Source organism: Schistocerca serialis, chromosome 3 (genome assembly GCF_023864345.2).
Source record: "Schistocerca serialis cubense isolate TAMUIC-IGC-003099 chromosome 3, iqSchSeri2.2, whole genome shotgun sequence".
NCBI classification, from domain to species: domain Eukaryota; kingdom Metazoa; phylum Arthropoda; class Insecta; order Orthoptera; family Acrididae; genus Schistocerca; species Schistocerca serialis.
Window position 1 is genome coordinate 993,866,601 of NC_064640.1, and position 27,293 is coordinate 993,893,893.

Consider the following 27,293-nt stretch of genomic DNA (forward strand, 5'->3'; position numbering starts at 1 on the left):
ATTGTTTTTCGTCCATGCATGACACTTTATTTCAGTTTCAATTTAACGCGCCTAGGTGTTTGTATATGGCTGAAAATTGTTGTGGCATAGCAAGACAGCCACGCCAGGGAAGTAGCCGTAAGGCACGCGTCTAGCCCATGCAGGCCAGAGATAGGTCTGTAACAGGATACGTAATGAATGCTATAAAGAAATGTACGTAGCTTCTGGAATACTTAACTTTAATCCATCCTTGTTGTATACATCGCTCTTGACGATACAAGTGAGACTCTTTAGATACAAGCTATGTAAGGCTAATGGCGCCTTGCTAGGTCGTAGCCATGGACTTAGCTGAAGGCTATTCTAACTATCTGCTCGGCAAAGGAGCGAGGCTTCGTCAGTGTAGTCGCTAGCTACGTCGGCCGTACAACTGGGGCGAGTGCTAGTCCGTATCTCGAGACCTGCCTTGATGTGGCGCTCGGTCTGCGATCACACAGTGGTGACACGCAGGTCCGACATGTACTAATGGACCGTGGCCGATTTAAAACTACCACCTAGCAAGTGTGGTGTCTGGCGGTGACACCACATTCCTCCCCCGCAAATCGGCGAACGGTCGTGTTATAAGGCTTCCGCCCGCCTTGGGGAGGACCCCATGTTGACGTATGCAATGAGGTGGGGAGCCTAACAACAGGCGAGGCTGTGCCACCCGTACCCGGCCATTCGGCCCGAGGGGAGCTAGGAAACGCCTGAAAACCTAGTCCAGGGTGCACGTCAACATGCGGTGTATGCGCCCGTAAAGAGACAGGAGGGGCCGAAGGGTCGACCTCCATTGCGTCAGGGTACCCAACGCGCGAAGACGCAATGTGGTCCGGAGCGGGCAAGAGTTCCATGGCGGAGGACAGCTGGTCACGGGAAGCGATCGGCAGCGCGTGACCCAGGGAGGCGCTTGGCGGCTGCAGCGAAGTGTCTACTGCGGGCGGCGCCGGCTGGAGGACAGGCGGCGGCGCCGGAGGCGGCAAAATGGAAGGCATCGTCGGTAACACCTGGGGATGAGGCGAGCCAGTAGGTGGGTCCCCAGGGCGCTGACCGGACGGCACCGTCGCTGAAAGCAGACGGGGAGCGGCAGAACCCGTGCGACGACAGAGGCGCAGCTGATTGATATGCCGACGCACCTCACCAGAGGCCCCCAAAAACAAATACATCACGCGGCCGAGGCAGCGAAGAATGCGCCCTGCAAGCAAACGCCGTGAACCTCGATAGTTGCGATAGAATACAATTTCGCCTGGAGCAAAAGCAGAAGTCTTCCGCTGCACAGGAACCTGATGCGGCGGGTGCAGCAAAGACATCAAGGTTTGATGAGGACGACCGTGGAGCAACTCAGCCGGCGAGCGACCATCTCGGGGCTGAGAGCGATATGATGACAAAAAGAACAACAACGCGTCCTCCCGAGAATGCGACTCTTTCAACTTCAACAGCTGTGACTTGAAAGTCCGGACCAATCGTTCAGCGGCACCATTTGACTGAGGCGAAAACGGCGCGGACGTCAGATGTTGAATACCATTGGCCTGGCAGAATGACTGAAATTCTGCGGACATGAATTGTGGGCCATTGTCGGAAACAATAGTCTGCGGAAGACCTTCAATGCAAAAGATAGCAGACAACGCTTGGATGGTGGCAGTTGACGTCGTGGAAGACATCCGGACAACAAAAGGAAAATTACTGAAGGCATCTACCACAACCAACCATCTAGCATTCCAGAATGGACCAACAAAATCGATGTGCAAGCGTTGCCAAGGGGAAGTGGCTTTCGGCCATGCAAAGAATTTCCGCGGCGGTGCGGATTGTTGTTCGGCACACGCCAAGCAAGAAGAGCACATATTCGTAATCGCAGCATCGATTCCGAACCAAGTACAGTGCTGACGAGCAAGCTGTTTCGTTCGCACTATTCCCCAATGTCCTTGGTGAAGAAGCCGTAAAACAGAGGACTGTAAGGAACGTGGGACCACGACTCTGGATTGATCATTATCAGAACGCAACAACAAAACACCACGTCGAACAAAAAGTCTCTCCTTGTGAGCAAAAAATCGGCGAACCAACGGATCCTCGATCCGAGACTTTGACAAAGGCCATTGCGTAGCAACAAAACGCAAAACGGTAGCAAGGACCGGGTCAGCAGCTGTGGCTGTAGCTACACGACGAAAATCAATCGGAAATGATTCGACCACTTCATCGGTTTCCGAATCAATGAACATGCAAGCAAGTTCGGAAGAATCGAATGCTCTATCCTCAGCAACAGGCAAACGGGACGACGCATCGGCGTTTCCGTGCTTAGCAGTGGTCCGATATAAGATATCGTAGCGGTACTGCGAGAGGAAAATAGACCAGCGAATGAATTTCTGCGCTGTACGCGGAGGTACAGGCTTGTTCGGATGAAAAAGCGATGTCAAAGGTTTTTGGTCTGTGATGACGGTAAAGTGACGACCATACAAGAAATCATGAAACTTTGTAACACCAAATACGAGAGCCAAAGCTTCTTTCTCTATCTGTGAATAATTTCTTTGCGCAGACGAGAGCAATTTGGACGCAAAGGCAATAGGGCGATCATGCGACCCATCTCTGTGCGCAAGCACAGCACCGATCCCGAAATCCGATGCATCTACCATCAACAAAAGGGGTGTCTGAGGATCGAATGGCGTAAGGCAAGTATTTGAAAGCAACGCCGATTTCAACTGGCGAAAAGCGCGGTCGCAGTCCGTCGTCCAGACGAACGGAACACCTGTACGGTGTAAGCGATGAAGCGGAGCTGAAATGGAAGAGGCATTGCGCACATTCACTCACACCTTGTGATTCTAAATGGTGTAATGTTCTTGCGACCTCATCACGCAATGCATGGGGAACATTGCTCGCTTGGAAAAATTTCGGTTGCGCGTTGACTTTCAGTTCCAATTGTGCTTCATAGTTCTTAGCGCAACCAAGGCCCGGTGCAAAAATGTCTGCAAATTCTTCACACAGACGAGAAATACTGTCTGAAGGCACAGTCTGATTCACTGATAGGACCTGATTTACTATAGACATGTTAAACAACTGAAATAAATCTAAACCAAACAAGTTGACTGCAGTAGAAGAACGAAGAACGTAAAATGACACAAGTTTTGTTTGTCCCTTGTATGTTGCAAGAAGAGTGCACTGTCCTAACACAGGGATATTCTGACCTGAATAACTATTTAACTTAACAGTTGCGGCACGCAACGGAGGTTTGCCCAGTTGTTTGTACGTGTCGTGATTGATCAATGAAATTGCAGCTCCGGTATCGAGCTGGAATGGTATCACTTTGCCTTCAAAGTCCAAATCTACAAAAAGTTTATTGTCCTGCCGACGACAAGAGCGACTGTCTCGTGCAATTTGAACCGATACAGGTACAGCATCACTTGCGAATTGACGTGATTTCCGGCGACGTCGACGCACACTTTTTGTGGGACGAACACAGTCACTGTTAGAGAACATGGCACTGGACGGAGTGGAATTAGCTACATGAATGTTCATGGGCGAAGGTCCACGAGCCTGAGTGTCCTTGGTTCGAGTCCGGCGCGAAGCAAAGGGCCTGGAATGATTAAGAGTGTCTGATCTGAGCTTTTTCTGGCAAAAACTTTGAACATGTCCTTTTGCATTACAGTAAAAACAAATAGCTTGGCGTGACGGGCAATTGTCACGCGAATGTCTAGTAGCACACCGGGGGCATGATTTCACTGCATTTGTATGCTTGCGCGGCACACGTGGAGAGCTAGGCGGCAGCTGCGCGGACGAGCGCGAGGGCTGTTTATCGGTCTGTGCAGCGCGCCCGGCGGGCCGGTTAATGTGACACACGGCGAAGTTTCAAATGATTCCTGTGCAAAGTCAAGTGTGTCTTGTCTATCTAATATGTCTATCACCTGTTGAAGGGAGGGATTAACTAGTTTCAAAATCCGTTCCCGTATACGAACATCAGAAACGTTCTGTGCAATTGCATCACGTACCATAGTATCTGAATAAGGGAGTCCACATTCACATTCAAAAGCACAATCCCTTGTAAGGCCTTGCAATGTTGCAACCCACTCCCGATTAGTTTGACCGGCCGTACGTTTTGTACAAAAGAAAGTATACCTTTTTGCAACTACATTAACTGTTTCCTTGAAATAGGCATCTAAAGCAGACAAAATTTCTTCGTAGGACAGAGTTGCTACGTTGCGTCGGGGAAGCAATTTCACTATCACACGGTAGGTGGACACACCGACACAGGATAATAAGTGAGGCTGCCGCTCATTACCTTGAATTCTGTAGGCGGCGAGATGAAATCCAAACTGGCGTGACCACTCCGTCCATGTTTTCACGTCTGCTTCAAAATTACGGAATGGGGGTGCAACTGCATGTTGTGGCTGCGGTAGCGATGAAGCGGCGCCTGCCGCATCGGTTTGCATTGCACGTTGACCCTGGACGAGCTGTCCAAGGGCATCCAATAACGCCTGCGTCTGCTCATTCTGCAAGCGATAAAATTCGGACAGTACATCTGGAGATTGTGGCGAAGCCATGACACAAGTAAATCAAGTAAGGAAAAAGAAGAAAATCGTTTTAATCGTCGTCGCCAACTGTTGTGGCGTAGCAAGACAGCCACGCCACGGAGGTAGCCGAAAGGCACGCGTCTAGCCCACGCAGGCAAGAGATAGGTCTGTAACAGGATACGTAATGAATGCTATAAAGAAAAGTACGTAGCTTCTGGAATACTTAACTTTAATCCATCCTTGTTGTATACATCGCTCTTGACGATACAAGTGAGACTCTTTAGATACAAGCTATGTAAGGCTAATGGCGCCTTGCTAGGTCGTAGCCATGGACTTAGCTGAAGGCTATTCTAACTATCTGCTCGGCAAAGGAGCGAGGCTTCGTCAGTGTAGTCGCTAGCTACGTCGTCCGTACAACTGGGGCGAGTGCTAGTCCGTATCTCGAGACCTGCCTTGATGTGGCGCTCGGTCTGCGATCACACAGTGGCGACACGCGGGTCCGACATGTACTAATGGACCGCGGCCGATTTAAAACTACCACCTAGCAAGTGTGGTGTCTGGCGGTGACACCACAAAAATAATGAACAAAAAGTAAATAAACAGCAAACAAATTCGATGTTCAAATCAAATGTAACTCGCATGTCGCAATGACAACATAATTTCGTTGTTACATCTACATGACTACATCTACAGGATTTCATTGCAATCCAGACTTACGTGCCTGGCAGAAGGTTCGGACTATTTCCCTATCGCCCCACTCATTAACAGTGTGCGGGAAAAAGGACCATTTAAATCTTTTCTTACGAGCCTTGAATTACATTATTACTATGGTTTCTTCCTGTGTAATTTCCCTAGGAAATAACGTTTCGGCATTCAGAACAGATGTTGGAGATTGAAATTTCGTGAAAAGATCTCGCGGCAATGAAAAACGCTTTTGTTTTCATGAATGTTACCCCAACTCGATTGTCAAATCTGAGACTCTCTCTCCCCTATTTCGTGACATCACAAATCGTGCTACCGTTCCTTGGACGTTTTTGCGTGCACAGTCAATCACGTCTGCCAAGGATACTATAGCAGTGGACGGACAAACGTCGTGTAGGCATAGTTTTCAGTTGGCCTGTTGCGTATTCTTAGTGTGCGGCCAATAAAACGCAGTCTTTCGTTTGCCTTCCCCACAAAAGTATGTTTTCGATCGTTCCAGTTTACGTTTTACTGGGTACTGAGACGAACTGACAGTGCTTCGACTTGTGTTTTGTCATGTAACCGAAAGTTAATTATTGTTATTGGACGCAGCTTTCGTGTTTAATGTATTTCTCATTCAACAGAGTACACTCCTCGTACACCACACATAACTGTTTCAAAATATTAAATTGTTACTGATGTTACCAAGTTGCAGTGGTCATCTAAACTTGCCGTTTTGAAACAAAGGAAAATATTATAGCGAAATACAGCAACTAAGAAGAGGAGTATCCAAATAAACAAACATTTCCGGTTCAAGTAGTTGCAGTAGGTCTACTACACAGTAGCGTAAAATAGGAGCGAGGTCCATTAGTAGCTCGTTATCAGGAAAACCAGCCCTCACAGTGCAAAGTGCCACTACAAGAAAGAAAGTTTCCAAACGTGTCAATGAGTAGTCGAGGAAAGTGGACGCATTGTGTCTACTGAATCGCAACGCACGCCACTTACGAGGGAACACGCCAAGTGTCATACGCCGATCTTGCTGAAACTTTGTTCAGTGAAAGAGTGGACAAATTAAGCGAAAACGTGTCTCGGCTTATCTGCTTACACTCTACCGCTTCTGAGAAAACTACGGTCAAAGTTTTCAATGCGCTGTTGCTATAGTGTAGATACCTCTTAGCGGGTAAGGGTTCAACTGAAGCGGTGGCTCTGCGGCTACCACCGCTACTTCGGAACTTAGCGCTGCGAGTTCGAAAACCGGTTTTTCCATACCCCCCCACCCCCCACCCCCCTCACTCTCTGAATTATCTACGAATGTTTATTCCAATTTATGTTGAAACAATGTTGTCGTTATTCGTCAGTTAATTTACTGTGTAAAGAAAGAAGTTAAAAAGGGAACACATAGTGCGTAGTGGGGCGATCACTCTATTGTAGAAATAATTCAGAAGCCAAGATCGCTTAAATACTGTTTACTGGATAACCGGTTTCAACACATTAAAGGTGCCATCATCGGATCTGAATGTAGATTAACTTTTATAAACCATTTGGATATAACGATACATGAGGCAGACCAGATGATTTTAGATCAGCTTGTCTCATTCGTTTATTATTTTTTTAATTCATCAATTACACATAAAGTTAATAGGCGAATAACGCAAAACATTATTTCAACATAAATTAGAAAAAAACATTTGTAGATAATTCTGATAGAGAGGCAGGAAAAAATAATAATAAAAAAAACAATATGGTCTCGAACACGGAAATCAAAGTTAAAAAGGAACGACGTTAGCACGGTAGGCACTGAGCCACCGCTTCAATTGCGTTCTCGGCTGCAGAAGGTATCTACACTATAGCAACAGCGCGTTGATAACTTTGACCGTCGTTTTCCCGGAAACGGTCGAGTGTCTGCAGATAAGTCGAAACACATGTTCGTTTATTTTGTCCTCTCCTTCACTGAGCAAAGTTTCCGGACAATCAGCCTATGACACCTGGCGAGTTCCCCTTGTTAGTCGAATCGCTACTTACGTCCGGCGAGAACTATGTATGCCTCAGAGTAAACTGCGACACTTGGAAACACGGCGAGCGAGGATAAACACGTTTTCCTTCTTATAAGGCAACCTTCTACAGCTAAAATTCTCGAAGTGTTCTTCAGGTTGCCTCAGATATTTCAGAAATGTTTCTTGCGTTAGGACTGCCACATATGCAAAACGTAAACATTCCATTTCATGTAATATTTATCAGGATAAGACATGAGTGGACCAGTCCCTTCTGAGAATAATTACAGATTCTAAGTTGCTCCATGACGATGGCGTCCTCTTGGGTAAAATATTCCGCAGGTAAAATAGTCCCCCATTCGGATCTCCGGACGGGGACTACTCAAGAGGATGTCGTTATCAGGAGAAAGAAAACTGGCGTTCTACGGATCGGAGCGTGGAATGGCAGATCCCTTAATCGGGCAGGTAGGTTAGAAAATTTAAAAAGGGAAATGGATAGGTTAAAGTTAGATATAGTGGGAATTAGTGAAGTTCGGTGGCAGGAGGAACAAGACTTTTGGTCAGGTGAATACAGGGTTATAAATGCAAAATCAAATAGGGGTAATGCAGGAGTAGGTTCAATAATGAATAAAAAAATAGGAGTGCGGGTAAGCCACTACAAACAGCATAGTGAACGCATTATTGTGGTCAAGATAGGCACAAAGCCCATGCCTACTACAGTAGTACAAGTTTATATGCCAACTAGCTCTGCAGATGATGAAGTAATTGATGAAGTGTATGATGAGATAAAAGAAATTATTCAGGTAGTGAAGGGAGACGAAAATTTAATAGTCATGGGTGACTGGAATTCGAAAGTAGGAAAAGGGAGAGAAGGAAACATAGTAGGTGAATATGGATTGGGGGAAGAAATGAAAGAGGAAGCCGTCTGGTAGAATTTTGCACAGAGCATAACTTAATCATAGCTAACACTTGGTTCAAGAATCATAAAAGAAGGTTGTATACATGGAAGAATCCTGGAGATACTAAAAGGTATCGGATAGATTATACAGGGTGTTACAAAAAGGTACTGCCAAATTTTCAGGAAACATTCCTCACACACAAATAAAGAAAAGATGTTATGTGGACATGTGTCCGGAAACGCTTAATTTCCATGTTAGAGCTCATTTTAGTTTCGTCAGTATGTACTGTACTTCCTCGATTCACCGCCATGATTTCATACGGGATACTCTACCTGTGCTGCTAGAACATGTGCCTTTACAAGTACGACACAACATGTGGTTCATGCACGATGGAGCTCCTGCACATTTCAGTCGAAGTGTTCGTACGCTTATCAACAACAGATTCGGTGACCGATGGATTGGTAGAGGCGGACCAATTCCATGGCCTCCACGCTCTCCTGACCTCAACCCTCTTGAGTTTCATTTATGGGGGCATTTGAAAGCTCTTGTCTACGCAACCCCGGTACCAAATGTAGAGACTCTTCGTGCTCGTATTGTGGACGGCTGTGATACGATACGCCATTCTCCAGGACTCCATCAGCGCATCAGGGATTTCATGCGACGGAGGGTGGATGCATGTATCCTCGCTAACGGAGGACATTTTGAACATTTCCTGTAACAAAGTGTTTGAAGTCACGCTGGTACGTTCTGTTGCTGTGTGTTTCCATTCCATGATTAATGTGATTTGAAGAGAAGTAATAAAATGAGCTCTAACATGGAAAGTAAGCGTTTCCGGACACATGTCCACATAACATATTTTCTTTCTTTGTGTGTGAGGAATGTTTCCTGAAAGTTTGGCCGTACATTTTTGTAACACCCTGTATAATGGTAAGACAGAGATTTAGGAACCAGGTTTTAAATTGTAAGACATTTCCAGGGGCAGATGTGGACTCTGACCACAATCTATTGGTTATGAGCTGTAGATTAAAACTGAAGAAACTACAAAACGGTGCTAATTTATGGATATGGGACCTGGATAAACTGAATAAACCAGAGGTTGTAGAGAGTTTCAGGGAGAGCATAAGGGAACAATTGACAGGAATAGGGGAAAGAAATACAGTAGAAGAAGAATGGGTAGCTCTGAGGGATGAAGTAGTGAAGGCAGCAGACGATCAAGTACGTAAAAAGACGAGGGCTAATAGAAATCCTTGGGTAACAGAAGAAATGTTGAATTTAATTGATGAAAGGAAAAAATATAAAAATGCAGTAAATGAAGCAGGCAAAAAGGAATACAAATGTCTCAAAAATGAGATCGACAGGGAGTGCAAAATGGCTAAGCAGGGACGGCTAGAGGACAAATGTAAGGATGTAGAGGCTTATCTCACGAGGGGTAAGATAGATACTGCCTACAGGAAAATTAAAGAGACCTTTGGAGAAAAGAGAACCACTTGTGTCTGCAGCTCGTGGTCGTGCGGTAGCGTTCTCGCATCCCACGCCCGGGTTCCCGGGTTCGATTCCCGGCGGGGTCAGGGATTTTCTCTGCCTCGTGATGACTGCGTGTTGTGTGATGTCCTTCGGTTAGTTAGGTTTAAGTAGTTCTAAGTTCTAGGGTACTGATGACCATAGATGTTAAGTCCCATAGTGCTCAGAGCCAGAACCATTTGTATGAATATCAAGAGCTCAGATGGAAACCCAGTTCTAAGCAAAGAAGGGAAGGCAGAAAGGTGGAAGGAGTATATAGAGGGTCAAATAGCAAATACGAAACTATGGGTAACAACTATTGTTGATGGTGAGGAGCCATAATCGATATGCCACTATTCTGTAGTTGTATTTCTGTAGTTTTTCGTCAATCCTAGGACTGAAAGCGATACTCTGTTTTACGTAAAGAATATAACCTTCAAAATTTATTTAGCAGCGCAGAATATTAAATCATAGTTTATAGATCAGGAACCTAATCCAACTGCCTTTAATTTTATTTTCACAGATGACATTGAGACAGTAAATAACAAGAGAAATAACAAAACTCTCAGAATCAATATAGAGAATTCAAGTGTCCAGTGGATTCAAAAGTTTGCTATAATAGCGAATAATTGCTTTTACTGACTCCTTCATGCCTACGTTTTCTGTCAGACAACGTTTGAAACTAGGACTAGCAAGGTAAATAATTTTTCTACAAATTGTCAAATTGGAAGTCGAAGTGCCAGTTACATAAATTACGATGAAACCAACGTTTTTCAAGTAAACTTATAACAGGAGGCATCCAACGCATTTATTGTGTGTTACATGCACAGTATGTAAACTGGCAACGCCACCAACACACAATACCACTAACAAGGGAACCTCCCCATCGCACCTCCCTCAGATTTAGTTATAAGTTGGCACAGTGGATAGGCCTTGAAAAACTGAACACAGACCAATCGAGAAAACAGGAAGAAGTTGTGTGGAACTATGAAAAAATAAGCAAAATATACAAACTGAGTAGTCCATGCGCAATATAACCAACATTTAGGATAATATCAACTCAGGAGCACCGTTGTCCCGTGGTTAGCGTGAGCATCTTGGGTCAAGTCTTCCCTCGAGTGAAAAGTTTAATTTTTTATTTTCAGACAATTATTATCTGTCCGTCCGTCCGTCCGATACGAGGTAACTGCGCCGTGGCATGGGGACGCTACACCTAAACAAACATCGAAACACAAGACGTCAGTTGACTACAGCGCACGGAAGGGAGAGTATTCCTGGTAACGAGGTTTCCTGGCTGGCAGTTGACTGTTCGCTACTTTGGGCGAGAGTGCATTAAATACGTGAGATGTATTCCGTGGGCAGTATGAATCCAGCAAATATAGCTCCCGACTTCAATAACAAGGTCAATGAATATTTTCCGAACTGTAAGGAATCGGAAAGTTCCTTAAGGGATCGAACGATTGTCGAACATTTGTATGATTATTTCCTACATTTGTTGATAAACAGTACGTGTGGTGATTATTTATTTATTTTTTATTTATTTATTTATTGATTTATTTAACCTGGCAAGATTAGGGCCATCAGGCCCTCTCTTACATCTAACCAGGCATTCTACTTATTTTACATTCATACGTTTTAGTAGGCATGTTAAACTACATCTAGTACAAAAAGTGAAATAAACAATTAGAAAGGTACACCTGGAAAAATACATACATATAGAGTTTATATTCGTAGATCATAAGTACTGTTATAATTAGACATTATTGAAGAGACAAATTTTAGATAGGAGTGCTGGCAGCAGGGAGTATGAGGGAGACTCATGGTGAAGGGAGGAGAAGAATAGACATGATGAAACATAATTAAGGAAATATAAAGGAAAAGAAGATTGCCTGGCTAATAGAGATAGATGAAGGGGAAGGCATCTCAGGATCAAGATAGAAGACGCTAGCTTTGCTATTTGACAGATGAGAGGATTGGCCTCGTACATTAATTTTGTGGAGAACTTTATGAGGATGATAGTAGGAAATGCTTCAACTTCTTATTAAAAGCAGCAGGAGATTGAATTTTGCGCAAGGTAAGGGGCAGTTTGTTCCAGAGGCGGACAGCGGCAACTGAGAAGGAGTTTGCAAAAGTTTTTGTTTTGTGAGTGGGCACAGTTAGGATACCAAATAAGAGTGACCTCGTGTTTCGATTATGATGGCATGACAGGTTTTTAATCTCTGAAGCAAGGTACTGGGGTGTTTGCGCAACGAGGAGTCTGTGAAGTAGACATAGAGTGTGGTAGTCACGCAATTTGTCCGGCCGCAACCACTTTAGCTCGACGTATCAGGCACTAACATGATCATATCGGCGAATGTTGCAGGTGTAACGCACACAGGCATTCATGGTTAGCTCTAGCCGTCTTTTGTTTTCACTACTCGTGCCTTGTTGAATCACATCACAATAGTGGAGGTTCGGTAGAACGAGTGCTTGCACGAGTTGGCGTTTCAAGTCCTGTGGAAATATGTTCCGAAACTTTTTGAGAGCATAAAGACAAGCAGACGTCTTTCGGCACACTGCGACTGTATTCTCCGCCCAGTTGAGATGCTCATCCAAAGTTACACCCAAGTTCTTCACTGTTTTCTGATATGGTATTGGAGTACTGTCGAGTAGAATAGGAGGTAGCCGTTCGCGGAAATCTGAACTTATTAATTTCTGATGGGCTATTAAGATTACTTGGGTCTTTTTTGCATTTAGTTTAAGCCCCAGGCTTTTCGCCCATGTCACTACCGAAGATAGATCATCATTCATCTGAGCGATTGCAGTGTTTACGTCTTCAGGTCTGACGCTTAGGTAGAGCTGGAGGTCGTCGGCATAGAAATGATATTTACAGGAGGACAGAACCGACGAAATATCGTTGACATATAAAGAAAACAAAAGTGGTCCTAAGACTGATCCTTGTGGCACTCCCGAGGAAACATGTTTCCAGGAAGATTTTTCATTTACGCAGACAACACATTGCTGTCTGTCTTTTAAGTAGCTTTCAAATCATCTCATTGTACTATCAGAGAAATTAAGCTGTTGCATTTTTCTGAGCAATATGTCAAAGTTAACAGTGTCAAAAGCTTTGCTGAAGTCCAGTAGCGTCAATATTGTTGCCTTTCGATTGTCGATGGCACATTTCAGGTCATCTGTTACTTTAATTAGAGCAGTGTTTGTGCTGTGATGTTTACAGAAACCGGATTGAAATTTGTCATATAGGCTGAATTCATGCAAGTGTTCAGTGATTTGGTCATGAACAATATATTCGAGTGCTTTGGAAACAGCAGGCAGTATGCTAATTGGTCGGTAATCACTAGGCAGTTGCGGGTTTTCCATCTTAGGGATGGGTCGAATTATGCTCCTTTTCCATGCAGTGGGGTATATTCCGTTCACGAGGGAAAAATTAAATATGTCAGTTAAGACAGGTACTAAGATATCGGCAACATTCTTAATCATGGTTATACCGATACTGTCGTTGCCTATTGCATCAGAAGAGATTCTCATTATTGCTTTTCTTGCCGTATATGTTGTTACATGTTTTAGATGGAAGCTATCGTTGTTAGTTATCCTGTTTGGGGATTCTTGTGGACGGTAATTATCAGCCGTGCTGCTATTCAGAGGTGCAGAGAAGAATTCATTTAATTCGTTAGCTGACACATGAAAAATAGTTTCCGATTTTGCCTTTCCGACCCCCAAGCTACGGAGATTCTTCCATAGAGTCGTGGGCGTCAGATCGCTGCATACAAGGGAGCGAGCGTGCCTGATTTTAGCATTGCGAATGCATTGTTTCACTCTGTTCCGTAGCTTTCTGTATTCTTCGAAACGCTCGGGTTTCGGATCTGCCTTGAAACGCCTGTGGGCAGCATCCCTATTAGTCATCATTTGACGTAATTCAGCTGTCAGCCATGGAGCAGGAGATTTTCTTACACGGATTGTGCGCACAGGTGCATGTTTGTCATAGAGGGCAGTGAGTTTATCACCAAGTTCATTAATTTTGCCGTCGATTGTAGGTTCTCTGATTATTTGATGCCATGAGATTTCTGAGCAATCGGCTGTTAGAGCGTCAAGGTCAATACGTTTCATGTTCCTACAAGTTATGTAACGCGATTTGATCCTTGGGGGCTGCATAGAGTAGGCCAGGAATATTACATCATGTGCTGAGAGGCCAGGGGCCGATGTTTGACCAACTTCTCTTACTTTGACAGTCTGTTTCGTTGCGATTACGTCTATAAGAGTATGACTGTGAGCCGTATGGTGTGTAGGTTGTAATGGAAGAATGTTCATGCTTTTGCAACTAAACAATCTTCTTAGGTTTATTGCGGAGGGAGTGTCTCTTAGCAGGTCTATGTTCAAGTCACCCATTACGATGACATGTTCGTATTGACACTGGAGTGAATGTAATTCCGACTGGAAGGAACTCATTGAGTTTATTTTTGGCGGCTTGTACACGATGCCAGTCAAGAATTTCCGACTTTGTATATTTATTTCAATGAACATGAATTCAGCCTCTTTTTCTTCAGCAGGATTTGACGTACATAAGACTTTCACTTTGAGATCTGTTCGTATATACGCGCCGACCCCGCCACCTCGCTTTTTTGATCTGTCTGCCCTAAGAAATGTGTACCCTGGGAGATGAATAGATGCAGTGGATATGTGTGGTTTCAACCACGTTTCGGATAAGAGGATTACGTGGTAGTTTAGTTGGTTGAAGAGGAGGCTAAGTTCTTCGTAATGTGCAGGTAAAGACTGGATGTTGCAGTGAGCTGCTAAAAGCTCTGACGCGTTCCGCTGAGCAGCCTGGAGAGGATCGTTAGCGCTAGGATTTCACCCGGAACAGGTCCCGCCCACTCAACCTCAGTTTCCCGGTCTTTGTTCGGCGCCTGGGCATCGTTTCAGTTGACCCACGTGGCTTACCGCGTTCGGCTGCACTTGGAGTGAATGTTACATTAATATCTTGCTAGGTCTTAAATCATTATTTTCCTGAGACGTTTGCAACAGCATGTAGGTCACTAATCACACAGAAACAGCTACAATTCTTTGTAACCTCGTTTATAATGCGCAGGTATGGTATTGGAAGAATTTACAAGTTAAAATTCACCCATTACCCATGCAAATACTAACGAAATATGTCATACATGCAAATATCTTACTGCTTTCATTAGGCATTTCTACTTTATGACATTCTTTAATTTTCGTGAGCTACTATGAGGGCCTACATAAACAAAACAACCTTCACTTATTTCTATATAACGGTGATTTTAGACAATAGAGTTATTAGAGTGCATCCATGGCTTTACTGCCGACATGACAGATTCAAGACCATTGTTTTCGCATTGTATGTTTGCTCTGCTGTTTCCCTCAAATAAACGTATTATAGTAAGTGAATTAGTTAATGAAAATTTCTCCTTATTGCCCTTAAATTACATCACGTTATTTTTTGTTTTCTATTGCTGGCGATGCTTTCAATTCTCTATAAATATTTTTATTTCTTTAATAATGCAGATTCATATCACATTACTATCCAGAAAAGCTTAAATTTCTTATCGTTACTGAATTTCATCACAGTATAACACGTGTTGGACTGCGACGATAACAACTTTGTTGTAGCTTCCAGTTTGCGGAACTGGCGGCCGTTTAGGGGAGGGCCTTACACTATGGATAGGCGTGGAGGGGGGTGAATGGGCGGGACTTGTTCCAGGTGAAATCATAAGGAAACGTTAGCGCTAGGATTTCACCCGGAACAAGTCCCGCCCACTCACCCCCACCGGCCACCGGTTCACCCCCGGCACTCACCCCCACCGGCCACTCACCCCCACCGGCCACCGGTTCACCACCGGTTTTCCCAGTCTTTGTTCGTGGACTGGGCATCGTTTCAGTTGACCCATGTGGTTTCCGCGTTCGGCTGCACGTTGCGGTAGAGCATTGTTCTTTTAGCCGATTTATTTAACATATTTCGCGTGTGAAGTGTTTTGCTTGTTAGAAGTGTTTCATCGTGTATTGCGTGTGAAAAGTGTTAAAAGTGTTTTATAGTGTTCAAAGTGTTTTGGGTGTGTTTTATCGTGTACCGTCTGTGTGTGAACTATTCGTGTGAAGAGCGTTTCGTGTGTAGTAATAGTGTTTAATAATGAGTTCTTTTAAGTGTGAAGTTTGCGGCAACGAGTATAGTTACCGCAAGACTCTGAAGAGGCATATGTCCACAGTCCATCCACAGAAGCTGAGCGAAATGATGCCTCCTGTTACAGATAAGGAACCTTCGTGCACATACCAATGCTACATATGCGACAAGGATTTTACTTGTAAAGGTAGTTTAAAACGCCACCAACAAAATATTCATGGCCAACCGCAACAGCAAGGGTTTAAGTGTACAATGTGTGCATTTGAAACCGATTCAAAAAAGTGCTGGATCGATCATTTTCAGTCTGCACACGGATTATGTGTGAAACCAGAAGCCCTGGAATTCTCCAGTGAAGAAGAATTTTTAAAATGGAAAGAAGAAATGGAATGTGCTACACATTCCAAATTCATTAAAAGCTGTGGCACTAAATTTTACGATGAGGGCCCCACATGTTATTACGTTTGCCATCGCTCAGGTCAGTTTACCTCCAAAGGTGATGGGAGAAGACATCTGAAATTGACAGGAAGCAACAAAATTAATGGCAAGTGCCCTGCAGAGATTAAAGTGCAATACAAAGAAGGAAAATGCCACGTTACTTTTGTGTCCACTCACGTTGGTCACGATCTGGACCTAAGTCATCTCAACCTGACGGAAAAAGAACGGATGAAGATAGCTGAAGACATTGCTGCAGGAATCCCATTTCCTACTGTCCTCCAAAAAATTCAAGAAACAGTGCAGAGTTCGAATTTGGAGAGAGTGCATCTTACAACGATGCAGGATTTGCATAATATTGCAGCTGCGTATAACCTGTCTTCAAAGTCAGTCAGACATTCAAATGATGCGATCAGCGTTGAAGCTTGGGTGCAAGAAGTGCAGCAAAGTGACAATCCATGTGTATTGTTCTATAAGCCTCAAGAAACAATTAATGATCTGTACCCTGAACTGAAAAGTGAAGACTTTGCATTAATTATAATGAACAACGCACAAGGCGAAATATTAACAAAATATGGAGGTGACTGTATTTGTGTCGATGGAACTCATGGCCTAAATGGCTATGATTTTGAAGTTACAACATTACTTGTACTGGATGATATGAGGCAAGGATTTCCATGTGCTTTCCTCATATCTAACAGGAATGACTCAGATGTTTTGAGTATATTTTTCAATTGTGTTAAGTCTCAGGTTGGACAGATTTCCCCAAAAGTATTCATGACGGACCTGGCAGAATCGTATAGTATCGCTTGGAACAAAACAATGGGACATCCTGAAATGAGACTTTTCTGTACCTGGCACGTCGATAGAGCCTGGAGGGCCAATATTAAGAGCAAAATTAGAAGTTTGGACAAGAGAAACGAGGTGTACAAACTAGTTAAATCGTTAATGCAGGTAAGAGATGTTGCTGTGTTTCAAGAATCGTTGGTAAAAGCATTGCAGAAACTCAACAGCGATCCAGAGACTTCAGAATTTGGTCACTATTTCAAGACGTATTATGAAAAAAATGTGAAGTGTTGGGCATATTGTCATAGGATGCGATCCGGACTCAACACAAACATGCACCTGGAGAGCATGCATAAGACATTGAAATATATACATGCTAATGCAAAGCAGGTAAAACGTTTGGACAAAGGTATATCCGCTTTGATGTCGCTTGTAACAGCAAAGCTGTTTGACAGGCTCATTGTCAACGTGAAAGGGAAGCTAACAAGTAAAATGAAAAACATTCGCCGTAAACACAAATGCAGCATTCTGATGAATAAGGACTCAATTAGGAAGGTAGGCAGAGGTTGGGAAGTACCAGCCACAAAATCACATGAAGTTTACCTTGTACAAGAAAATAATATCTTCTGTAACTGTAAATTAGTGTGCACTGACTGTAAAGTGTGCATTCATAGGTATTCCTGCACGTGTATTGATTATAGCATTAAGTTAAATATGTGCAAGCATATACATAATGTTTGCCAACTAGAAAGTACAGAACAAAATCCTTTTGAAATTTCTGAATTACAAGATGCAGTAGCTACAGATGTTGGAGATATGTCTTGCATTAATTTGAAAGAAGTGATTTTGAAGCAAGTAAGTGGAAATGCTAATTCCTGCACCCCAGAAGCATTGGCAGAAGAGAAGAGAAAAATTATTTCTAGGTTTTCAGAAATTGTTTCTGGTATGTCAGCTACTGAAGTTCAGCTGGCTAACAAAATGGTGACTTCGTTGAAGGTTAATGTAGGTGCTGTTCGCACCAGTAGTGGTATCTCTTTCATTAGCCCACAAAGAAGTCTCAAGAGGAAACTTTTGCCCCAGAGGAGGCTGTTTTCAACAAAGAAGACAAGTTCCTCAAAACGCATATCCATGGCAGTTCCTAATGCAGAAGAAACCAACAACATCCTGAGAACACTTCTGGATGGAGGTCTGTACCATTAATTTGCAACTATTTGCATTTAATATTAAAATATTTTAAATGTTCATGTGCCCAAATCTGTTGTGATTAGTTCTACATTGGGATGTAGTATGAACATTCTGACATGACAATCACTTCAAAATTTTATCATTACATAACATGCCTCATACAAATGAAGATAGAGACATAAGTTCCCTATCAATTCCACCTCTTTATACAAACTGATAACCATAATCTAGGTTATAATACATATGTAGTTACTCCTTCAGGTAGACAATACATGGTTATCACCGAAGGCAATAATCTATTGTGGTAGTGCATATGGTGTTACTTCTTTAGACAGATAGGGCTGCTACTTGACATTATTATCATTCGGTACATTTTCTACAGTATGATATAGTATCAATATCCTTCAGATATCTTACCATGTGTGCTTCAGTATTATTATTACTATTTTGTCATACTTCCCCTTTCAGATTTTATTTATAAATTTCATGTTCATGTGATGTGGAGTTTTTTCATGTAGTTCTAGTCTCTGGCTGAATCACTCTCACTGAAAAACCTGTGTGTTATGTTTCAGCTCCCACTATGGCTCGGATAGTATTTTTTGTAGTCTAATAGCATTGAGGAAATTAGTTTTCTGAGAACCCCAAAAAATAATACATTAGGTGATGATTGAAATAAAATATGCACAAGATATATTTTTTTAAAATTTAATCAGTGATATTATTTATGGTGTTCATGATTTTGTTTTGTTACTTAGTATCCTGCATTGTTAACTCCACGATATCATTTTAATTACTGGTACACATATCTTTTTGACACATTTTTTTTATCAAATAGTGTATTTCACATAAACATTCCACAGCCTTTTTTTGTGGTGAAGTGAACAATTCCTGGGTTAGCACAGTTAAATTATTTTTTATTTGCTGTGGTGTGCTGCTGTATTTCCACTCAGTCATTCTATCAGTATTGCTGGAACCTGCAAATAAGTTTGAACTTAGAGTACACAATGATATGTCATGCTTTGTTCAGTCTGATACCATCCTCTACACAGATGACTCACAAGTAATAGGCTGCTATAACACTGATGAAAATTTAATATGCCGCATTGAGTAAATGCTTGGAGAATAACATGCTTTCTCTGTATGGCAGATTAAGTATACCATTAGAATTACTGAGTGAAAACACAGTGGCACACACAGCAGTGAGACATGCAACAAGCATCACCTGGTATGTGATGGTAATTCCATGAAATGGACCACACTGCATGTGATATATCTTCTATTTCACACATCTCCAGTGCAATTTTTTTGTTCTATGCATGGAACATGATTTACAATCCTGTACCTGTCAGTTCGTATGTGCAACAAACTTTGAGTCAACCAATGCAGCAACAGGTCCAAAATAGCACACCAGGTATTAGATTAATTCTGTGTTACACACAATACTGAAATGCCTTGTGAGACATCTCTATATTCATGTATGCCCAATGTTACTTCCCTGTTCCAATATACAATGCCTGCATTCTGATTTATTGTTTAATTGTTTACTGACAGAGCCTGACACTGAGTGTGATCAGCAAGGTTTTGGTATGCCATGGCAGCAAGAGCTTCCACACACCACACCAGGTATGAGATTAATTCTGTGTTAGGCACAATACTGAAATGCCTTGTGAGACATCTCTATATTCATGTATGCCAAGTGTTACTTCCCTGTTCCAATATACAATGCCTGCATTGTGATTTAATGTTTAATTGTTTACTTTCAGAGCCTGACACTGAGTGTGATCAGCAAGGTTTTGGGTTGCCATGGCAGCAAGACCTTCCACACACCACACCAGGTATGAGATTAATTCTGTGTTACACACAATACTGAAATGCCTTGTGAGACATCTCTATCTTCATATATGCCCAATGTTACTTCCCTGTTCCAATATACAACGCCTGCATTGTGATTTACTGTTTAATTGTTTACTTACAGAGCCTGACACTGAGTGTGATCAGCAAGGTTTTGGGTTGCCATGGCAGCAAGACCTTCCACACACCACACCAGGTATGAGATTAATTTTGTGTTAGGTACAATACTGAAATGCCTTGTGAGACATCTCTATCTTCATATATGCCCAATGTTACTTCCCTGTTCCAATATACAATGCCTGCATTGTGATTTACTGTTTAATTGTTTACTTACAGAGCCTGACACTGAGTGTGATCAGCAAGGTTTTGGGTTGGCATGGCAGCAAGACCTTCCACACACCACACCAGGTATGAGATTAATTTTGTGTTAGGCACAATACTGAAATGCTTGTGAGACATCTCTATCTTCATGTATGCCCAATGTTACTTCCCTGTTCCAATATACAATGCCTGCATTGTGATTTACTGTTTAATTGTTTACTTACAGAGCCTGACACTGAGTGTGATCAGCAAGGTTTTGGGTTGCCATGGCAGCAAGACCTTCCACACACCACACCAGGTATGAGATTAATTTTGTGTTAGGCACAATACTGAAATGCCTTGTGAGACATCTCTATATTCATATATGCCCAATGTTACTTCCCTGTTCCAATATACAATGCCTGCATTGTGATTTACTGTTTAATTGTTTACTTACAGAGCCTGACACTGAGTGTGATCAGCAAGGTTTTGGGTTGCCATGGCAGCAAGACCTTCCACACACCACACCAGGTATGAGATTAATTTTGTGTTAGGCACAATACTGAAATGCCTTGTGAGACATCTCTATATTCATATATGCCCAATGTTACTTCCCTGTTCCAATATACAATGCCTGCATTGTGATTTACTGTTTAATTGTTTACTTACAGAGCCTGACACTGAGTGTGATCAGCAAGGTTTTGGGTTGCCATGGCAGCAAGACCTTCCACACACCACACCAGGTATGAGATTAATTTTGTGTTAGGCACAATACTGAAATGCCTTGTGAGACATCTCTATATTCGTATATGCCCAATGTTACTTCCCTATTCCAATATACAATGCCTGCATTGTGATTTACTGTTTAATTGTTTACTTACAGAGCCTGACACTGAGTGATCAGCAAGGTTTTGGTATGCCATGGCAGCAAGAGCTTCCACACACCACACCAGGTATGAGATTAATTCTGTGTTAGGCACAATACTGAAATGCCTCATGGGTCATCCTTATATTTATGTATGTCCAATATTTCATTCCTGTTCTAATACTCAATGCCTGCATTGTGATTTAATGTTTACTTACAGGACCTGTCAGTGAATGAGTTTAGAACGGTGCTTTCGATAAACCATGAAAGCAAGAGCTTCCACACAGCACACCAGGTATGAGATTAATTCAGTGTTATGTACTATACAGAAATGCCCTGTGACTCATCACTAAATTCACATATGCTCAATGTTACTGTTCTGTTCCAATGCACTATGTCTGCACTCTGGTTTAATATTTACTTTCAGGGCCTGTCGGTTTGTCTGTGTGACACAGCAAGTGTCACTGAAAATGGCAGCAACACATCCAACATGCCACCTTAGCTAGCTATGTCTGTCCCAGTAGCTGTGTGGTTAGAGAGACTGATAGGTACGCAGGGTCTCAGGTGCAATTCCTGTCCAAGTCGGAGAGTCTAGCCTCTCGGGGGCTGGGTTATGTGTTGCCATTATCACCATTTTACCTTTTTTTCAAATGCAAATCACCAAAGTGGCATCATCTGGTGAAGACTTGCAGTAGGCAGCCGAATGGTTCTGCATAGGATCTCCCGGACAGAAATGCTATACGGTCACTTCGTTTCACTCTAGGTAAGAGACTGATTCTATGTTATGCACATTTTTGAGATGAGTTGTGAGTTATCTCAGAATTCGTATATGCTTAGTAAATTTAATATTTATTTGCAGGACTCTAGAGTAAGCAGTGAGTAGCTGTGTACACTATGATGCTTTGTCATGACTGACACCTAGCATGGCAATACAGCATGCCACTATAATGGTGTCAACAGTGTTGGATAGTTTGTCTGCTCCAATGGATGGTGGTGCATGAGAAATAGACTTGTCAGGAAGGCCAGTTGGACCTCTGTACCCCAGGTTTGCAGTTTGGCCAGTGGATATTTGGAGCAAATCCACTAACACTCAGGTATTTAAAAGTTTATTTATTTATCTTTAACATCACAGGATCATGTTTCCATATCTGCATCCATCCCTCCATCCCCCGTCCCCATTCCCCAGTGAGAGGAGTCATAACTACTTTGTGAGGTCATAACTATTTTGTGAGTTTGTGCATGGAGCACATAAGGCTCCTAGTAATTGAATCCTTTCTACTTTTCCAGGCTGCATTAACTCTCCCGTGCTCATCCATCCCTGTCCTCACTTCTTTCCCTCTTCCCTTTCTTTATATCTCTGTTTCCTTGCTTACACTGGCCTGGCAATCCTGGTTTTTTGCTATCTCTTACAGTTTTATTCTTCTTGCTTTTCACTTTCCTATTTGGAGTGTTTGGTCCCTCTTTGGAGTTTGAACTCCTCTAAATTTGGTCTCCATGGTGTGAGCCACAAGGGGAACACCACCATACATGAAGTCTTTGGCATGTGGCCTTACCAGCTCTTCCATTTTTTACCTGAAGCCATTGTCCTTTTCATGCTCTACAGCTAGCATGGTACCCATTTCATGTGCTTGGGGTGTTATGTACTCTTTTGCTTGTGTCCTCTGACAACACAGGGATCACAGTTCTGATACTTGAGCTGCTACCTCCCTGTGTATGCCTAGGAGTAGTGGCTTGTCGTTCTGGAGCATTGGAACTCTCAGCAACAGCTCATATTCCAGGTGGCCATTGGTGTGGCTGAGTAGTGCATTTTGATGTCCATTACTCCTCAATAGCCTTTGAATATGTTTCAGGGTGTCATTTCTCATAGTGACCTCATCTTCCAAACTGGTGAACTTCAGGGCAGTCTGGAATGGCAAGGCGTTCATTTTGTTCAGAAAGGCTGTAAGGACAACCACATTGATAATGACCACTTTATTCGGGTGTCAAGGTTATGGTTTATCAGTGTGATGCGAAACCGTATTGCTTCACATCAGATTCCTTTTTGCTCAGTCTTGGGCTGACTCTTTGAGTCCACCACCTTCCCAATAAACTTCTTGCAATAAGGGGACTCGTACCGCATGGCCTACAGCGGATCTACCATCCTCTGCTATCTTTGTATTGGTCATACCAGGTTGACTCAAGCCTCTTACTCCATAATGATCTGCCCCCGCCCCCCACCCCTCACTGTAATCCATATTTTACTAGACTCCCCCATCTTTTGGCCTTTCGCATTAAACATGCTCTTCCACTCTTCATTGTTACAGACGTTAGCAGACGACCTTGCGTAGTTACATCTGTCTTCGGTTATCATCCTAAAAGTGGTTTGTCCCCTATATTTAAGTACCTGAATTTTCTTCCATAACTGGAGGCCTTCATCATTGCCTTCATTCCGGCCAGGTTTCCCGCCCCCATTTCTCTCCATTTTGTTTGGAATTTTGTGCTGTTTCCTCCCCACCCCCTCTTCTTGTGTCATCTTCCCCTGGTGTTGTCCCGATTGTCACAGTCATGGTATGATGTGGGGACCGGCGTGGGTTTGCAGTGATTCCAGCACCCTGTTGCACATAGCATGAGTGAGGCACATTATGATCTCCCCCTACTCCTGTTCTTTATTCTTCCTGCAACCCCAGGGTTCCTTCTGCATCTTTGACTGTTTTCTTTTGCCATCGACTAGACTGTGCTGTTGGTTTTTTGCTCCCACAGCCTCTGACATTTTGGAACTTGGGACTGATGGCATCACCATTTGATCCCTCTCCCCATTCAAACAATCAATTAATATCTGCATCCAGCAGACAGCCAGTGAGACTTAGTATCTACTCTGTTAGCATCTGTGTCAGGATGTTACTTGGATTAATGACAAGTTTGAAATTATTACTTGTTTCCAAATACAAAAGTCATTTTTGTTCCCTGATAAATTAGGGGTACAAACTATGTGCCAGTATTATGGAAATAACAACCAGTTAAAAATAAAACATTCTGGAATATGAGACATTTGGTTACAGATAACTTTTGAAATAGGGGATTTAAAAAAAAAGTAAAATATATACTACAAAGTGGAATCAAAAAGGCTTTCAGCTGAGTTGTATATCAGAATGACTTATCCACTCATTCCTAATTCCACCTCCATGTGTTTATACGGATCATGAAATAATATTTATTTATGAAATTTATTTTTAGGTAAATGAGTTACATTATCAGGAAAATTGATTGTGAACAATCAGATGTAGATATTTTCCCAGCTAGAATAAGAAAATATTTAACCTGTTTAACAGTTGTATGTGTGTTACTCATCTAGCTGGATAAAAAATAAATATATATTACAAGTTGATGATTGTAACTTACTCTGTTTTAATTTAGGGATGGGTGACAAATGCATAGTCATCAACAGGTATTACACTGAGCCTGAATCACAGTCATCACTGCCCAGCTCGGCTTGGCAGCGGAGTGACCTAGCAATGCTACCATTCTAGGCTGGTGGCAAAAGCAGCATCAGTTCCTGGCAGTGCATAATATCCCACACATCAGCAGAACTGCCATACCAGAGGATGGTGAAGATGTAAGGAAGATTGATGTTTGACATCCTGTCAACAGTGAAGTCATCAGAAACAGAGCACAAGCTGTGGCACTTTCAAGGACAGAGAAGAAAATCTGCCTTGGCCTTTCAAAGGAACCATCCCAGCATTTGCCTTCAGTGATTTAGGGAAATAATAAAAAACCTAAATCTGGATGGCAGGACACAGAAGAGAACCAACATGTTCCACAATACGAGACCAACATGCTAGCTAATGTGCTATAAATCTTCATCCAGAAGTGTTCTCAGGATGTTGTTGGTTTCTTCTGCATTAGGAACTGCCATGGATATGCGTTTTGAGGAACTTGTCTTCTTTGTTGAAAACAGCCTCCTCTGGGGCAAAAGTTTCCTCTTGAGACTTCTTTGTGGGCTAATGAAAGAGATACCACTACTGGTGCGAACAGCACCTACATTAACCTTCAACGAAGTCACCATTTTGTTAGCCAGCTGAACTTCAGTAGCTGACATACCAGAAACAATTTCTGAAAACCTAGAAATAATTTTTCTCTTCTCTTCTGCCAATGCTTCTGGGGTGCAGGAATTAGCATTTCCACTTACTTGCTTCAAAATCACTTCTTTCAAATTAATGCAAGACATATCTCCAACATCTGTAGCTACTGCATCTTGTAATTCAGAAATTTCAAAAGGATTTTGTTCTGTACTTTCTAGTTGGCAAACATTATGTATATGCTTGCACATATTTAACTTAATGCTATAATCAATACACGTGCAGGAATACCTATGAATGCACACTTTACAGTCAGTGCACACTAATTTACAGTTACAGAAGATATTATTTTCTTGTACAAGGTAAACTTCATGTGATTTTGTGGCTGGTACTTCCCAACCTCTGCCTACCTTCCTAATTGAGTCCTTATTCATCAGAATGCTGCATTTGTGTTTACGGCGAATGTTTTTCATTTTACTTGTTAGCTTCCCTTTCACGTTGACAATGAGCCTGTCAAACAGCTTTGCTGTTACAAGCGACATCAAAGCGGATATACCTTTGTCCAAACGTTTTACCTGCTTTGCATTAGCATGTATATATTTCAATGTCTTATGCATGCTCTCCAGGTGCATGTTTGTGTTGAGTCCGGATCGCATCCTATGACAATATGCCCAACACTTCACATTTTTTTCATAATACGTCTTGAAATAGTGACCAAATTCTGAAGTCTCTGGATCGCTGTTGAGTTTCTGCAATGCTTTTACCAACGATTCTTGAAACACAGCAACATCTCTTACCTGCATTAACGATTTAACTAGTTTGTACACCTCGTTTCTCTTGTCCAAACTTCTAATTTTGCTCTTAATATTGGCCCTCCAGGCTCTATCGACGTGCCAGGTACAGAAAAGTCTCATTTCAGGATGTCCCATTGTTTTGTTCCAAGCGATACTATACGATTCTGCCAGGTCCGTCATGAATACTTTTGGGGAAATCTGTCCAACCTGAGACTTAACACAATTGAAAAATATACTCAAAACATCTGAGTCATTCCTGTTAGATATGAGGAAAGCACATGGAAATCCTTGCCTCATATCATCCAGTACAAGTAATGTTGTAACTTCAAAATCATAGCCATTTAGGCCATGAGTTCCATCGACACAAATACAGTCACCTCCATATTTTGTTAATATTTCGCCTTGTGCGTTGTTCATTATAATTAATGCAAAGTCTTCACTTTTCAGTTCAGGGTACAGATCATTAATTGTTTCTTGAGGCTTATAGAACAATACACATGGATTGTCACTTTGCTGCACTTCTTGCACCCAAGCTTCAACGCTGATCGCATCATTTGAATGTCTGACTGACTTTGAAGACAGGTTATACGCAGCTGCAATATTATGCAAATCCTGCATCGTTGTAAGATGCACTCTCTCCAAATTCGAACTCTGCACTGTTTCTTGAATTTTTTGGAGGACAGTAGGAAATGGGATTCCTGCAGCAATGTCTTCAGCTATCTTCATCCGTTCTTTTTCCGTCAGGTTGAGATGACTTAGGTCCAGATCGTGACCAACGTGAGTGGACACAAAAGTAACGTGGCATTTTCCTTCTTTGTATTGCACTTTAATCTCTGCAGGGCACTTGCCATTAATTTTGTTGCTTCCTGTCAATTTCAGATGTCTTCTCCCATCACCTTTGGAGGTAAACTGACCTGAGCGATGGCAAACGTAATAACATGTGGGGCCCTCATCGTAAAATTTAGTGCCACAGCTTTTAATGAATTTGGAATGTGTAGCACATTCCATTTCTTCTTTCCATTTTAAAAATTCTTCTTCACTGGAGAATTCCAGGGCTTCTGGTTTCACACATAATCCGTGTGCAGACTGAAAATGATCGATCCAGCACTTTTTTGAATCGGTTTCAAATGCACACATTGTACACTTAAACCCTTGCTGTTGCGGTTGGCCATGAATATTTTGTTGGTGGCGTTTTAAACTACTTTTACAAGTAAAATCCTTGTCGCATATGTAGCGTTGGTATGTACATGAAGGTTCCTTATCTGTAACAGGAGGCATCATTTCGCTCAGCTTCTGTGGATGGGCTG

General features: G+C 42.5%; 1 protein-coding gene across 1 annotated transcript; it reads right to left on the reverse strand.

Annotated features, from left to right (window-relative positions):
- Positions 1-24,963: 24,963 nt before the first annotated feature.
- On the reverse strand, positions 24,964-26,604 carry LOC126471357 (uncharacterized). Its single transcript, XM_050099478.1, has one exon. The coding sequence runs from the start codon at positions 26,602-26,604 to the stop codon at positions 24,964-24,966; it is 1,641 nt and encodes a 546-aa protein (XP_049955435.1).
- Positions 26,605-27,293: the final 689 nt, after the last annotated feature.